General features: G+C 42.2%; 1 protein-coding gene and 1 long non-coding RNA gene across 5 annotated transcripts; one reads left to right on the forward strand and one right to left on the reverse strand.

Moving 5' to 3' along the window:
* Positions 1 to 32: 32 nt before the first annotated feature.
* LOC144064530 (uncharacterized) lies at positions 33 to 3659 on the reverse strand. Of its 3 annotated transcripts, XM_077587157.1 has the most exons (8): positions 3572 to 3659; positions 2931 to 2977; positions 2600 to 2755; positions 2017 to 2505; positions 1851 to 1939; positions 1230 to 1401; positions 1012 to 1140; positions 673 to 815 (listed from the first exon to the last, which is right to left on the reverse strand). In XM_077587157.1, exons 2-7 carry the CDS (start codon positions 2970 to 2972, stop codon positions 1054 to 1056), a joined length of 1035 nt encoding a protein of 344 aa, XP_077443283.1. In that variant the 5' UTR covers positions 2973 to 2977; positions 3572 to 3659; the 3' UTR covers positions 673 to 815; positions 1012 to 1053. The 3 variants fall into 3 exon arrangements, with proteins under 3 accessions (XP_077443281.1, XP_077443282.1, XP_077443283.1); XM_077587155.1 differs by lacking the exon at positions 1012 to 1140 and having other exon boundaries at positions 33 to 815; XM_077587156.1 differs by lacking the exon at positions 1012 to 1140 and having other exon boundaries at positions 33 to 815; positions 2600 to 2707; positions 3572 to 3632.
* A 1785-nt stretch (positions 3660 to 5444) lies between these two features.
* LOC144064539 (uncharacterized) lies at positions 5445 to 15120 on the forward strand. 2 transcript variants are annotated; one of them, XR_013296813.1, is made up of 4 exons: positions 5445 to 5510; positions 5652 to 5929; positions 10055 to 10125; positions 15047 to 15120. It is a non-coding gene; the product is annotated as an uncharacterized LOC144064539 (long non-coding RNA). The 2 variants fall into 2 exon arrangements; XR_013296812.1 differs by lacking the exon at positions 5445 to 5510 and having other exon boundaries at positions 5520 to 5929.
* Positions 15121 to 15874: the final 754 nt, after the last annotated feature.

Raw genomic sequence — 15874 nt, forward strand, 5'->3', positions numbered from 1 at the left:
CCATTAAGTCAAGACAAACAAGCTTTATTATTCATTCATGTTTTAATTGTTAATACAAAATATACACAGTCAATTCACTAATATAATGAAAATATTTTTCAGTATCATTTAAATGGAAATGTTACATTTATTAATCTAGGCAAGATTGTTGGTGTTTTATGTCAGAGCTGTTTTTAGCTTATTTTTGGGGGCGGAATCCAAAACAATCAGATTTTACTCACTTACACTTTCTTTAAAAATGGCAGTGTCCGTTTAACATTATTATGATTTTTAAAAAGATACGACTACCTATTTATAATTGCGTTTCGGTAGTAACAATATAGTGATCAGTTAAATTGTAAAGATTAAACTGAAAATGCAATCACTTCAATTCAATATCTAAAAATGAGCTAAAAAAATCTGACATAAAGCATTTTTTTTTTACAAATTGTTACCCAGTGTTATTATTAGTTTGCGTTAAATGGTGAAAGAGCTTAAATCACGTGTAATATTGACACATTTTATTGATCCAATGCCATTGACAGCGATAGATGCCCAATTTCCAAATAGATTGGACGTCTATTGCTGTCATTGGCAACGAGTGAGTTAATCACACTTAGGAAATGTCAATATCATGTTACGGTCGTGACCTTATTGCTCAATTTGTATATGCGGTCCTACGGCAGCGTCTCCACGTTGACGTAAGTCAGGACCACGTCATGCAGGATGTTGATTCTATTGATTTGGTTGAGCTCACGGACGCGGTGGCGGAACTCGAACATGGGAATATTATTGACCGCCACGCGGAACGAGTCCTGTGTGCACAGTATCTTCATCTGAAACAAACAGACGTAGAAAAATCTGAAAATGGCAGCGATTTGGCCACTACTGGGCCAGTGGGGCGGTCCCCCACATGGTCCAGCAGAAGGCACCGTCCATAAAATAGTTTTCTGTCACGCTTGGTTTGCGCTGCAGTTCTTTTCCATTGCCGTTAGTAAAGCGATGGAGCAACGACATGAGACCAAGACTGACCTCCAGGAGTCTGTCTCCCTGTGGGGCGGCACGTCACTGATCTTAGATCAGCTTTCCCAAACGCCTTTCCAACCCTTTCCACCTTTTCTGCCAAACGTTAGCCTGACATTCAACCCCCGGAGCGGTGACCTGGAGTCAGTCAAGGGCGTCATGCGTAGCGTCAGTTAGTTAGTGTGCTAGCCGCGAGCCGTAGTTTCCGAAGAATCCCTGTCACTCACCTCAAAGGGGCTCCCCAGGGCGAAGGGAAAGGGTCCCTTTAGGTCCCTCTCCTCGGAACCCCAACGATCGCCCACTTTGTGGTTGCGAACCAACACCTGCTTGCCCCCCTCGCTGAAGCGAGGGTTGATGTGGAAGGCGATGTCATTGCCTCGGAGGAAGTTAACAGTGAACCTAGCAACATACGAAGTGGGCGAAAATGGATGTAATACGTGGCACTTTTGGGGCATTTTTTGAATTTTCCAAAAAAGCAAAATGAAGCCTTCTGGGAAATGTGTGCCTCCGGCTTTGGGACGACAAGCATTCCCTGACCTTGGGAATGGGACGTAAATTATTACAAATTTGACTTTGAGCCGAAGACTGCCCAAAACAAAGCGGAAACGAAGAACCCGGAGAAATGGGATGAACATGCAAACTCCACAAAGGATAGCCAGAACACACCAGGAATGGAATCCTCGATGGCGGGACTGTTTGCGACTTTTTGACTGGCCCAACTTTGCTAAAAATTCAGCTCCTGCACATTTTTGGTGTGCTGTCGGAACATCTCCCAAGCCAAAAGGGCCATCGATCTGGTCTCCTTAACACACTACAAAGTACTACTCCTCTTCCTCTGGACTACTTACATTTTGGCATTTGGTTTAACCTGCCCCAGGATGCTCATCATCATTTTGTCATACACGCCTCGGGCCAGGTTGAGGTTGTAAGGAACGCTCTAAAAGACATAGAACAAAGAACAAATATGTGGAAGAAGGAATAAAGTCAAATCATCTCTTCTGATTCCGTACTTACAAGCGGTCCCGATGTTGGCGGCAGCCATTGTTGCGGCACCAGAGCCGGATTCTGCCCAGGCCACCCTGGCTGTCCGGGGTTGTAAGGCCAACCGGGATGGCCTACCCATCCCGGCCAAGACGGATGCAGGCCCGAAGACTGAGCGTGAGTGGGGCCAGTAGCGGGGACCGATCCTGTGGTGGGAACCGGCGCCAAAGCGGGCGCCTGAATGGGGACTTGAGGCTGGACCGGCGGCTGGGGAGGCTGGATGACTTGGGGTGGCTGGTACTGACTCGGCCAACAAGGGTGGCAGATTTGACCTGGTCCCGGAGCTACACCTTGGGCCGGTGTGGAAGCGGGGACCATGTTTGTGCTTTGGGTAGGGGAGGGTGTTAAGGCCTGAGGGGGGACTGGAAGAGGGCTGACTCCAGAAACTGGCAACGGTTGAGTCCCTAACCAGCAGGGAGTGTTGGGCTGCCCGGTCCAGCATGGCGGAGGTTGCGGTGGGGCCTGACACGTCACGAGCAACAAACACATTTTTTGCAAAATTGGTACGTCGCCATTCAAATGCCAAGAGAACGAACACCACGTTTGTCTTGGTAACCTGCTGGAAGGGCTGGACCTGCTGGCTAGGCGGGATCTGCTGGCTGTTCTGTCCGGGCCACATAGGGAAGGCGCTCCCGGGCGTCTGGTTGGGCCAGAGGGCGCTAGTCTGTGGGGCAGAACCGGGCGGGCAACTGCCACACGCAGCGTCAGCACACTGAAGGGGGGAGGAAGGAGGTGGAGAGAGTGAACAGGGTGGAGGGTCGGTGGCGGCCAGGACGGAGAATCGAGGCAAAGAAAGGGTAGACAAGATGGAGGACACCAACTTGACGGAACAACATTGGCACAAGCGTCGACATTCGTATTTAGATTTGAAAAAGGGAAAATCTTACCTGTGCTTGTATCTGATACTGCGGGGAGTTACTTACGTCCATGCTTCCTGGGGAAAACAAAAAGTCGGAACAAACGGACATATTCTTTATTCTTATCTCCGTTCGACCAAAATGCTGTGATTGCACTAAAAGTGTTTATTAAATGGAATGAGTCATGCAGACGGCAGAGCATCATTAAGTGTGTGTGTTTGATTGTGTGTGTTCTGACTTCAGCGCATTGTTTACTCTTGTGACTGCAAATTGAATTAGAGTAAACTATGCACCAATGAAACTATGACAATACATATATTGACATTTCCCAACAGATTACGACAATCCTTTTTCTACAACAACGGCATTAGCAATTTTTACAAACCAAATTTGACATATATAAAGGATTTAATAGTAAAATAGCTAACTTATTCTCGTCTCTAGCAATTTACTAGCAATTTTTAGCAGAAAAGATGAATTACAGATGAGGTTTAATTATGTAGCAGTCTAATACATCGAAGCAATTGTTATTGTTGTTCATACAATAAAGCACAACAGCTCGGGTTCAAAATACTACAGTTCGTAAGAATTTTAATATTTAACATATTGAACGGCTATATTTTTTCCCTTTTATTTCACATTCTATAGTAAAACAAATAGTTGAAGCTTACGTGTGATGTTAGAGGTGGTAGGAAGGAGGCTGCCTTTTTGTGGACGTCAACAGGTTGGCTGGAAGCAGTCAGACGGCCAGAAGCAATCACATCCACTTTTATACCGTTTCATACCCCAAAACTCACTGGGTACACCCCCTTTTCCCCCAGTACTGACCTGCTAGTTAGACAAACCAATGCAACACATATTTGCTTGTATTAAGTCTCAAGACAAACCGATGATGTCATCATCCAGGCAAGGTTTTGCAATAAATGCTCCTTCCTCTTCTCTCATTTACCTCCATTAGAGGTTATGATGAATGCAAATTGACTGACTTTATTATGTCACTTTAGTTTAGCTGTGTTTGAAAAAATATCTTTTTAGACACTGCATTTTTTGTAATGCCTGTTATCACAATTTAGTGATATTCCAGATCAAAACTGTTGTTACTCATTTACATCATGCATCAAGTTACATGTATTTTCTTCTTTTATACCTACTTTTTCTTCATTATTATATATTTTATGATGCATTACTAATGTCTAGGTGAAAGCCACAACACAAGTAAGTGAAAGATTTGTTTTCATTCAGTCATGCTTTCAATTATTCAATGCTTTAGGACGTGATCATGTTTTACTGCCATTAACGGCGATAAGCGTCCAATCCAATTTAACTGGGAGAATGGATTGGATGCCTATCACCATCAAATGGTGCTGGATTATTTTTTTGAAATGCTTTTGTCAATTTGGTATCAACTGCAAAATTTCATGTAAGTATTTTGATAACATTTCTGTACCTATATTTGTTTTTCATTGCTGATGATTTCGTTTAGTTCATGTTCTAGTTTTCCACAAGATAAAAAATACAAAGAAATTGAATAAAATATATATTTATAGTTATCTCAATTAGCTCAAATAAGCTCAGTTAGCTCAATTTAAAAAAAATACTTTAGTACTGTATTAGCATCTTAATTCTGACTTTATTTTAAAGAGACTAAATTCCATACTTCTCAATGTTACCATTTTGTTGTGTCTATAATGTTGACAAGGTAACGACTGAACTAACCGTAAAAAATAGTAATGTGAGACAAGGAGCTTCTATACGCGTTGGCCATAAATCTCCACGGCAACCACACGACAAATAACATCATCGGGAGATTTAACAATGCCATTGGCTTGTCTGCTAGTGTCCTGATTAGATTAGCCAGCATGCTAACTCAAAATGTCACAAACCGGTAACACAGTCTTGGAATACCTCAATTTAATGCTCAGCGGGTAACCTTTAATTATATAAAACAAGCCGAGCTGAGGTATTAATCATTTGGAATGAGTAATATTAAGTTGGATTCAAAAATAGGTAGCAGATGTAAATAGGGAAGTATAAATATAAAAAAGCTTGAAATGGAAGTCCACAAAATTAAACAAAAATGCTATTATAGTAACATCACTATGAAAAAAGACCAACACTTTAAGATTGAATATAATCCATGAAAAAGGGAGTCACATTTAAATGAATACCTCCCCGAAATAACTGGCCATTAAACATAAAGTAAGGACTAGAAATGAAAAAGACTACACATTAAAAATATAATGAATCATTATTCAAATAGCCGGAAAACAATATATACAAACCTAAAGTGTAGATTCCATTTACTTTAAAATTAAAACAAGATGTATCCACAAAGAAATAAATCACAATGTTTCTCCCTTGCCTAGATTTACAATGATCATTTTATCCATTCGCAATATTTATGTTCCTTATCTGGTTTGACTGATGTCATGACAAATACAGATCAGCACCACGAGGCGGCGCTGTCGTCGTTTCTATGACGTCACATTATTATACTACTCTTCTTATAAAAACGCCGGCTGTCCCGTTTCATGCCCCACTTTGAATTCACTGTCATTTATTCAACATCATAACTGCAGCCAAAATTATGTATCCTCGAGCGTGTCTAAGGTGAACTGTCCACGCTAATTGGCCATGACGTCAAGGCTAAACCCAGTTAGCATCGCTAATGTAATTGCAACGGGGCGGTAGCATTGTGCTAACGTGTGCCAACCACAAGACATGGTGGAAATGACCCGCATTTGCATTTAGGGAAGGAGGCCGATGCAGCGACCGGGAAGGTGAGCCTTCTCCTTGGGGTGGACACAGGTGCTCCTCCGCTCTCCCCCCGGCTTTCTCCGCCCCTCTCCAGCCGCTCATTTGCTCCTGCGAGCGGCCCGGATGTGGCGCACAGCAGGAGAGCTGCTCCCCGAGAGCCAACATGGCGCCGCAGGCTCACGCGTAACGTCGTCCGCCGCTCCGTCGTCCACCATCGCCCATACGGGAGGGAACCGGACAAAGCGACGGGACATGTGAGCTCTTTCCAGCAGGTGAGCCCTGGCCTCTTTTCATCCGTTTCATGTATTTATTTCAAATTGCAATCGTAACGATTACGGCGCGCTGATGATGGTGGATGGGAAAGGGGGTCGACGCGAACGCTCGTCGGGGGCGGCAAAGGGGAAAGCTTTCCTCGGCTTAGCTTGTCCGAGCAACCGGGGGATCGGCTGGGACTCGGACGGGGTCGCGCCGACGCCTTCGTGCGGGAAGGGAGCTGTCATTTGCAGGGCCGGAGCGTTGTAGCGTTGTGTTGTTGTCATGGCTCGGGGCTTCTTTCCACGCAACGGCCGCTGTCCTTGGTAGTGAATCTGCTGGCAATACTCACACCCCGTTTCTAGAGGAGAATGCGTGTTTTTGCTGCATTTTTGCATGCAATTTTTCCCCCCCAATGCAGCGTCAAGCACCTGCACCCATGGATACATTAGAGCTTTTTTTGCTCATCCTTTTCCACTGCTGGTTACAGTGCCTGCAACGGTGCTACTGTATGACAAGCAGCAGTCATGGTACACACTTGAACGTGTGTTCATGTAGGGCAGGTAAATAAAGGCTGGCAGATGGCTGCTTTTCAAGTTCACTGTGGCTGGGGGATTAGAATAGTGAAGTGGAGGGGAAAATTAAAAGTGTTGCGCTTGCCGGGGTTCCCCGTCGCTCCCGCTCGCTAAGCTCATCATCGCGCCCGGTGTAAACGTCGCTTGCCCTAATGGAGGTAATGTGAGGTAAACACCTCGTTGGCAACACCTCGAGCCCCGATTCCAACGGTCACTTGTTGGATTGTGGGGCGTCGGAGCGCGACCTTGTATTTTCTCAAAGGGCGGCGGAAAGCGGTTTTCAATGACGGATCAAAACTAGGCATGACCCCATTGCAACTGATTTTTGTGGATCTAACTCGGAAATTTGTTAAACAAGGAAAAATAGCACGTGCAACTAAACTCTATTTTTGCAAATCAGTCGTGCAGCACAAAATAAGGTTTCCGACATATGACATTGAAATATTTGTTTCTCATAAATGAACTTTAAAAAAGAAATAGCCCAATATGGTAAGTTGAGCTCTATTTATTGCGATTTTCATGACTTTTGCTATTTGTGTCTTTTTTGCAATATAGCTCAGGAATATTTTAATTTATAAAACAAATAATGGAACCTGCTCTCTTAACTCTATTGACTCGACTTTAATATTGTGACTGCACAGTTTGTTTCACTAGTGTAAATTTAAATACTCTATAGTTATAGTACTGCACATGTATTTTTTTGCAATATACTTTAGTATCATTTTGTAGTCCTTAACTCTTTCACTGCCATTGACAGTTATAGACATCAAACCTATTTCATTTGTATAAACTGGCTTTGGATGATCGTGTTTCACTGCCATTGACGGCAATAGGCATCCAATCCAATGGGACTGGGATGGTTGGCAGCAATGGAATGATCCCTCAAAAAGCCATGTTTGTTTTTATGTTCTCGTGACAGGAAACAGCATCGGTTGAGTCAGACGTATTGATGGCGGCGAGCCGGCGTAGCGTGCGAGCCGCCCCCTCAATGACCATAAATTCAAGTGTGACATATGGCGCCATTTCATCAACGTAACATGATGCGCTCGTTAAACCTGGGATCGCAAACGGCTGCGAGCCCGCTGCTCGCTAATGAATGCTAATGCCTTGTTCACGGCCGTTAAAATACGACGTGCTTTTGTGTGAGCGATCATGTTTCCGTCCCAGGCAGAATACCAACGTAGTGAAAACGAGAGCTATTTGGTCCTTTGGAAATGCTTACTTGCACTTTTGCATAAGGATGAAAACTCTAGAGATCGCTCGCTATAGCCTACTCTTACTTTGGAACATAAGAAGAGTCGTAGCCATCTTATTCTACGCACTGTAAAATTTGATTCCAATTTCTGGATGCGTAGCAATCATCTATTTTTGGTGTCCGTGGGTTGCTCACACTCAATTACATAAAATGGAGTCACACGGTGAATAATTTAACCAGGAGGAGGAAGCCGTTACATCACATGTAGCAAATGCTGCTAGGCTAATGTAGCTAACTGACCCCAAACAAGATCGGTTATATTTTTTTGTGATCTACCTTAATATCATCTCTCCTAATTCATTAAAATTGGTCCCCTGAACCTGTAATTATAAGGCAGATAATTTGTGAATCAGTGTTGCTAACAACAATACTTGTAGCTGAAAGTTGGTCAATGAATATTTTGTACCCCAAAACCAAACTGTAATCAAAATTTTTTTCTGTAGAAATAAGCAATAAGTCTTCTCTTCTTACGTCTAACAAAAGATAACATTCTCCGCGTCTTAAAATATCAGTCATTTCTGAACATTCAGTCTCAAGTGTCAGCCATTTTGAAACCGTCGTCGTTTTTTTCTTCTTCTGACTCCCTACCTCAAGACAATGGTGATGTCATGGTGATTTTCATAATTTCCCGCACACACCCAGAAAGACTTAAGCCCCATACTTCCATAGAATTAGAGAAACATAACCTAAATCCTCTTCCCATTTCTCTGCTCAATGAGTCTGTTCTACTTCTTCTGGCTGTGTGCGTTTGTATGAGTGTGTGTGTGCATGTATGTGTGTGTTGTTGAGGAGGCCCAGTGAAGCCTGAACATCCAGCTTTGCCTTGGGGCCTCCCAACGTCGCATCTGCCTCGGCTTCCCGACTCGCCTGACGCTTCAGGGTGAAGCCGTCGTGCTGTTTTTCCTTGTACGTTTTTTTTTTGGGCGAGCTACAATTGTAATGTTTCGTATGCAAGCACGATTTTATTTTTTTAGTGTTGTCTTCATGCCATACTCTAACATAGAGTACTGTATTTATTATTTGTATATGCGATGGTGGACGACTAGCTTTCCAAGGTTCAAATCCTGTTGTTTACTTCCGCGTGCTTTCTCTCGACCGGTCGCCGCCTAATTCCACCTTAATCGGCATTTAAAGCGATCCCAGCTCGAGGAAGCCAATTGCTTGGGCGTCTGCTCCTTCAATTACTTTCTGTCGCTTTGTTACCGTCAACAAAAGCCAGTTTTAATCACCTAGCAATGTCTTGACGAATTGAAATAATGACCACCAATACAAAAAGTATTCTGAGTACAAGCGTGGCTGACATTGGTTTCTGGCATAACTCGTTTGGGATTGCATCCTTGACTTTTTTTTGGGCAGGCCGACGATTGCTCACCAGGAGCGCCCAAATTTGTCTGGTGATGAATATAAATACGTCTGACTAGACTGAGCACGCCCAAGACAAACCTCGCCAAGGAGGGGAACCAGTTCGACAAGGCAGATCAGGGCAAAAAAAATCATCTTACCAAAAAAATAGTGTTGGATTGTAGTCACACCATTCATTTCTCTAAAAGAATTGCGTTTTCCAGTTTAGAAAAAAATATAAGGGTTTGCCGATTGTAAAATCTGGCAGTTTTTGAACAGTCCAAAGTATCCCAATGTTTTTTAATTAGCTTATAAAGACATAACAAAGAGGCTTTTGATCTAAAATACAACATTTCATTTTTTAACCACCCGGTAGCCTAATGCTAATATACATTGGTGAAGGTTTAAATCTCAATGGAGTTGTAAAATAACAATTCAATTCATTGGTAGACACTGGACATTGGATAAAACTTGCATCATTGCTTAGTTTGAAACAAACAAACGTCATTTTCAATTGAAAATTAATATAAAACAAGCTGTCCCCTTAAAAGCAATCAGGTCCTGTCATGAATGATGATTGTTGTCAGTGATAGATGTCCAATTCAAATGAACTGGACATCTAAACCCTGTCAATTGGTCAATAGATTGTAAGTGTCTTAGTAAATTGCTACACGTGTTCAGCACCATAAAAACAGATTCCCATTCAGCGGGGCGACGCTAAACCAAGTTGTCTGGATGTTCCGCTCGAATAAGCACAGCACGAGGGCTACGTTAGCCCCTCTTTCTTCCCAAATTCAAATTTCCTTGTTACACTCGCAGAGGGAATCGAAGTGGAGAAAGGTAGGAAGGAAGGCGGGTGGCGTGGAGGAATCAGGCAGCACGGCAGACGTTTTGTTCCGTGATTTGAGATCAGTCAGGTGGAATTGCATCAATAAATCAGGATGTTCATTAAAACTTGGCGTGATTCTTTGCAGTTGTGGAGGTGTGCTTCAAAGGAAAGCAGAGTTTGCTCTTCTGGGCCCGCCCTACAGTCGCCATCCTTTCGGTGAGTAGACACTTTATGACGTTTACAAACTCTGCTCTGATATTTGCCTACAAAAATATGCCCCTTTTTGGCTACTAGCAAAAAAAAAAAATATTAGACCTAGTATTTTACCCTAGTAAAGCATGTTGTTCCAAATACATCAAAAATGTTTGAAGAAAATAGAATACTGATGCACACTGAAAACAATTCTACGTATTAAAAAAATATTTTTTTTAAGAGTAAAAACATATTTTAAGAAAACGCTTGACAAATTCAGATTTTTAAGAAAATGAGTATTACACAAATGCATAAATATAATAGAATACTGATGCACTGAAAACAATTAAAAATATTTTGAGAGTAAATACATATTTTAAGAAAACACTTGACAAATTCAGATTTTTTTAAAGTGAAAGTTACACAAATATTAATTTAAGAAATGAATGTATATAATACCTCTATTCAAAACTAGAAGATAAACTCCAATAAATCCCAAACTAATATGACCAAAAACGCTGTATACGTGTAGAAATATACACATCAGAAACATATAAACATATCATGGAGGCTGATTTAAAAAATTAAATAAGAATGAAAATAAAAATAAACAAGACAACATCGCAAAGTGTAATTTTTGGCTTATTGTTACCCACCAAATATGAAGACCTTGGGATGTAGTTGATCTTTTGTGCTACTCTGCAGCCAAAGAGCTGTCAGCCAGCCTAAATTTAGCTCTGAAGACCCACCATCTCGTAGATAAGTGCATGCGTGCGTGCGTGCGAGCGTGCGTGCAACGTGTATGTGTCACGACTCTTGGAGTATCTTAACGTACTCTGACAAAACCTCCGGCACTCCCATTTAAGACTCTTACACACTGCATCGGGTCGGCGCGATGCCCACTGCCGGGTAGGGCGCGGGGACGAGGACGGCGCAAGCTTGATCATATTTGCCACTGGTTGCCAAGCGACCAAACAGGAAGTAGCCTGGTGCCTTATCGGAAAGTAGGTCACAGAATTTGGTCATTTCCCATTGGCCCTTTTACGACAAAAAAGCAGTTTTTGTAACGTCCAGATGCGATACAATTTAAGGGTGGGCGGTATGGCCAAAGGATCGTATCCCGATTTATTTAGACTTTTTTTTTTTAGACTAATTGGAGCATTACTGACCAAATTGCTCATATAAAACATATTTAGGAAACATTTTCAGCCTTTAAATTTAAATAATGCCCTTTTTAGCACAATGTGCGATTTAAGTCAGCGTAAAAAGTCATGAACAAAACATGACACTTTTGTAACATAAAAACGAAACACACCAAATTCAATTTAGAGCCAAGCTGTACATTCCCGACACAAATGAACCATCTTTCAGCCATCAACGTGTTCGAGTCCTTAACGATCTAATATGGCGGCGTTACAAAAAAGCCTCGCATCCGATCCATTTTGAGCAAAATCACAAACCCAACGTACGCACGAGTGAAGGTTATCGACCCCGTGAGGTTGGTCGGTAGGTCGCTAATGACGTAGCGATCCAACACGGGCTGAATAGATGAAAGCGTTTATCCAATGACACAGCTGTGCCCTCTTTGATGCTCGGGCATGAAACAGCAGGAAATGAGCGCCGTTAAGGAATGGCGGCGCACACGCCGGCAAATAAGAAGGGGGGAGAAAAAAAATGCGGGCTGACGTGCGTGGCATGCTAGCAGCGCCGTGCAACCAGCAGCTGCACGCACATCACGTCAAGCGGCCATCAGGTCGATGGCTAGCATTGTGTGTGTGTGTGTGTTTGTGTGTATCTCTCACTCGCACTATTAGCACACAGGGTCATTCCGTGTCAATTCGCACGGTCTACCCAGTGACACTTTTTGAATTTGCAGGATTTCGATCATATCGGTGCCTTATGATGTCCAACGTTGAGGCCCACGAGATGAAACGGTTTGCCAGCGACGGCTCCTACGAAGTTAAGCTGGCATGACCGCTTTTGGCATCCGGGGGAACATTTTGGACCATTTCCATTTTGTTGCTCTCGTTTTTTTTGTAGCACTTTAACTAAACACAGGTTCAGATTTACAACTCTCTCCAGTTGAACCTGAAACCCCAGCTGCTTCCCGTCTTCGACAGAACCGATTGTTCGTTAGCGGCAATTCTTCAGCAAACCTGCCCCCGATTTTTCTCCCATCGGCAGAAAGTCGTAGGTCGTCCGTCAAACCTTCCCCATTTTAGGAACTGTCACCGTAGGTAGCCTTTTTGTGTTGCGTGGCGAGAATCGGCTCACAACGCGGCGCTAATCCCGTCGTGTTATCTCGGGCGCATCGGTCGTGTGAAGTCATGTGAACCGGTATGAGTCTGCTATTCTACTGGGAACCTCAGGCTGGCGGCTCACGCCGGATTTCGCTTGTAAACCGGAGACTGAACAGCCCATTTGTTAAATATTTCAAACAAAGTAAATACATGATAAAAACAAAACATTTTTTAAGCCAATTCCGGGCCGATTTTTGTCTTTTAAACCAAAGACGACCCAGCGAAGAGAGTTTTCTGCCTCCCAGTGCGTCTCAAAGTAGTGTTTCATAAAGCTCAAGTCACGCTCAGTGATGAATAATGTACGACAGTTCACCATGCATCCTAAAATAACTGAGGGAAATAAGTCACGAGAGGCTCACGCACCCCACGAACGCCATGTTTTTCTCGGGCGAAATGTCACAGCGGAACTGCTGTCAAACCAGCTGCTCTCCTCCAGGCCCGTCAAAGTCCGGCCAGCGCGGGGCCACCTGAGCTTTTAAAAGCACAGCCGCAATGGCCAAGGCCAGTTGGCCTCCGAGTGGCCTTTCCCAGGCAATCGCTTCCCCTTCCGTTCGTCTCATAAATATTTCCACCTGCTCTCGCGCGTGGATAGCCTACGTGGATAAAAAAAAAATAACTTTTTCATCCACGTCACCTTCTTAATGCCGCTTGGAACGCTTCCACGCGTTCTAGAATATGACTGACTTTTTGATTGAATCCGATTTTTTTTATGGATATGTTTGACCATACACACCCATATTTTTAGTCCTGTAAAAATAATGGAAAATAGAATGAAACTTCATTCATTCATTTTTTTGTACCACTTATCCTCAAGGGGCCAATGAATTGCTTTCCAGCCAATTGTGAATAATGTAAGTAGTAAATGAGAAATCATTATTTCTATTAAAGTCAAGAAATGCTTTTTTTATGTTACACGATCTGTTACTGTCATCAGGAATTAAGAAAAGTAGATATTTGTTTATTTATTTGATTGACCGTAGCCAAAAAGTACGATAGTACTGAAAAAACACGATCTTGCGACCAAATCCGACACTCCAAAAACAGTTTTATGGGATGCCAATACCAATACTATTCTAGAATCCTGACTATCTTAAAAAAACAGGCTAGTAAACCATTTCCGAATTGAGTAAGACTTTAAAGGACCCTTGTTTAGACCAGAACTGAAGCCAGTCGTCCCCCAGGCTACAGGATTACTAACTTCTTCTGCTCAAGATGGCGCTAATGTAGGTCAACAGGTATAAGCTTCCATTTACAGTCTGTGGATAAAGACAAGCAGAGTGGAAAGGGGCTTGGGGATAAGGGGAGAGGGCTACATAGTGGTTTTCTCATCAATGCTTTATAGGTTTTTACCTATCTGCAAGCTGTTCGGTCCAGATAACCTCGGCAAATTGCGCCTCGTTGGCCACCGAACAAAAAAACACAAAGAACGCCACTCGTCGCTAACGTCTGTTTGAACGCGGTGGCGGTAGAAACAAATTGTACGTCAAGAGCGACAGTGGTAAACTCTTGTTGTCTTTATCTTCTCCGGCCTGGCCACAAGTGAATGGTCGGTCACATGACCTTTTGCTCTCCCAAAACGAGGTCACTCCGGCGTTCTTCTTTCCGGGGATTAAGGGCAGACGGCGAAGGGGACATGAAGGGAAAATCCTATGGGTGCGTCATCTGTCAAAGTTTATTTTTTTCCTTTTTTTCCTGCCTAACCTTGGCTGGAGTGAGTCAGATTAAAAGTGTCAGCGCGACGTTAACCTATTTATAAACTGTAGTTTTCCGCAGCTCGACCCATGAAAAATCATCAAAGATGCTCCAAAAATATAATTTTATCAGAAACATTGCGTATTTAACAAGAAAATATTGTTTTGCTATCAAGAGTATTTATAATCTTTCAATTCATGAAAAAAATACTAGGTATAAAAAATTAAATGATGTAAAATATTGCATAAAATATTGTGTAATGATAAAATTGATAGTCATTTAGTAAATTGCAGTAGCAAAAAGAAAATGTGTAAGTTAACCAATTTTTCAAATTTCTCGCATACCGCTGTTCTCTTCCATCTTTTTTCAACCTGACCGTGAAGAATAACATTTTCCCACCTAACAACAGAGAAAGAGGTTTTCCCAGTGCACTATCAATAATAAACGATTAACTCGTGGGGCAGGGGGTTTAATGTAAGATCATGGTGAGAGAGGCAAGAGGCTTTAAAGAATCTTAGTGCTTTTAGCCCTGAAAACCACGAGCGGAAAGCGTGTCGTTTTTAAAAGGTAGTGAGACAGTGACCTCCCTACCCGACTAACAAGGATAATCACTTACTTGGAATACTTAATGTGTGTAGTAAATGCCAAGTAAAACAGCAAGGAACCCATTTTTTGCCATGTTATGATTCTATTTAAGTCCCACTATCACGTTTTTTTAATACATTAAATGATATAATTTTGTGTTCACAATAGATCCATAAATTATAGAAATTGTACAATCAAAAATCATTTATGTAACGTTTCCATCTGCAAATTTCAAAGGTAAGAGAGAGGAGCATGAATCAATGGAAAACAATTGTGTTGTTTTTATCGTGTGATGAGTTGTAATATAAAATGGAAAGTGTGTCAGAGTGGCAATTACAATTAAAACTGTTTTTCTACTTTTTTTTTAGTTTATCTACAAAGAAAAGAACTACACGTGACTTAGTGAAGTCCTGAAGCCATTGTGGGACCTTAAATGGGTAAAGTAAATCAAATAAATACTCAATTAGTCGGAGGAAAGAATGAAAGGCATTGTGTGTGTGTGTGTGTGTGTGTGTGTGGGTGGCCCACTTTTCCTTTTCAAATGTAATTCTGTCATCCACGTGTCACTAACGTTACTCAAAAAAATGGCTTATCTTGGAAAGAAGCTTCCGGAATGATCTTCAGTTGTTCGGGCTAGCGTGACAGATGCGGCGGCTGCGTTTTAGCTGCCATAATTCTACGTGTCTGTATTTAGAGTTCAGCTGGCCCCCACCAGCGACGGGGAAAAGACCCCGGGACCAGACCTCGAAGGTGGTGTGGTGTGTATTTATAACTGGCACTTGCGGAGAGGGGCGTGACTGCTGCATGACCCTTTTAGCCATCAAACGCATTTTCTCTTTGTGGAAGAAAAAAAAATGACAGTGCAGTCAGTGGCTATAGCTTGCATTTCCAAATGGACCCATTAGCTTATTGGAATATTACTCAGTACTGGTTTATGTTTTCAAATCCAGGAAAAGTTTGTTCTTCTGATGGCTGTTAAAGTTTTGCGCTCTCCAAAAGAGGGCAAGTAGTAATCTGTAAATAAATGTAATTGAAAAATCTGTAATTATAATTATCGCAAAATAGTCCTTCATTTTCACCTATTGTATTTTAATTCTATTAATTTATGAGAGCTTAAAATTGGTATAAAATATTTGTTTTGGTTCAGTAGTACTGTATTTTTTTGTGTTTATTTAAATCTCTTTGCATTACCAAAG

The sequence above is a fragment of the Stigmatopora argus genome, chromosome 19 (assembly GCF_051989625.1).
Source record: "Stigmatopora argus isolate UIUO_Sarg chromosome 19, RoL_Sarg_1.0, whole genome shotgun sequence".
Taxonomy (NCBI): Eukaryota; Metazoa; Chordata; class Actinopteri; order Syngnathiformes; family Syngnathidae; genus Stigmatopora; species Stigmatopora argus.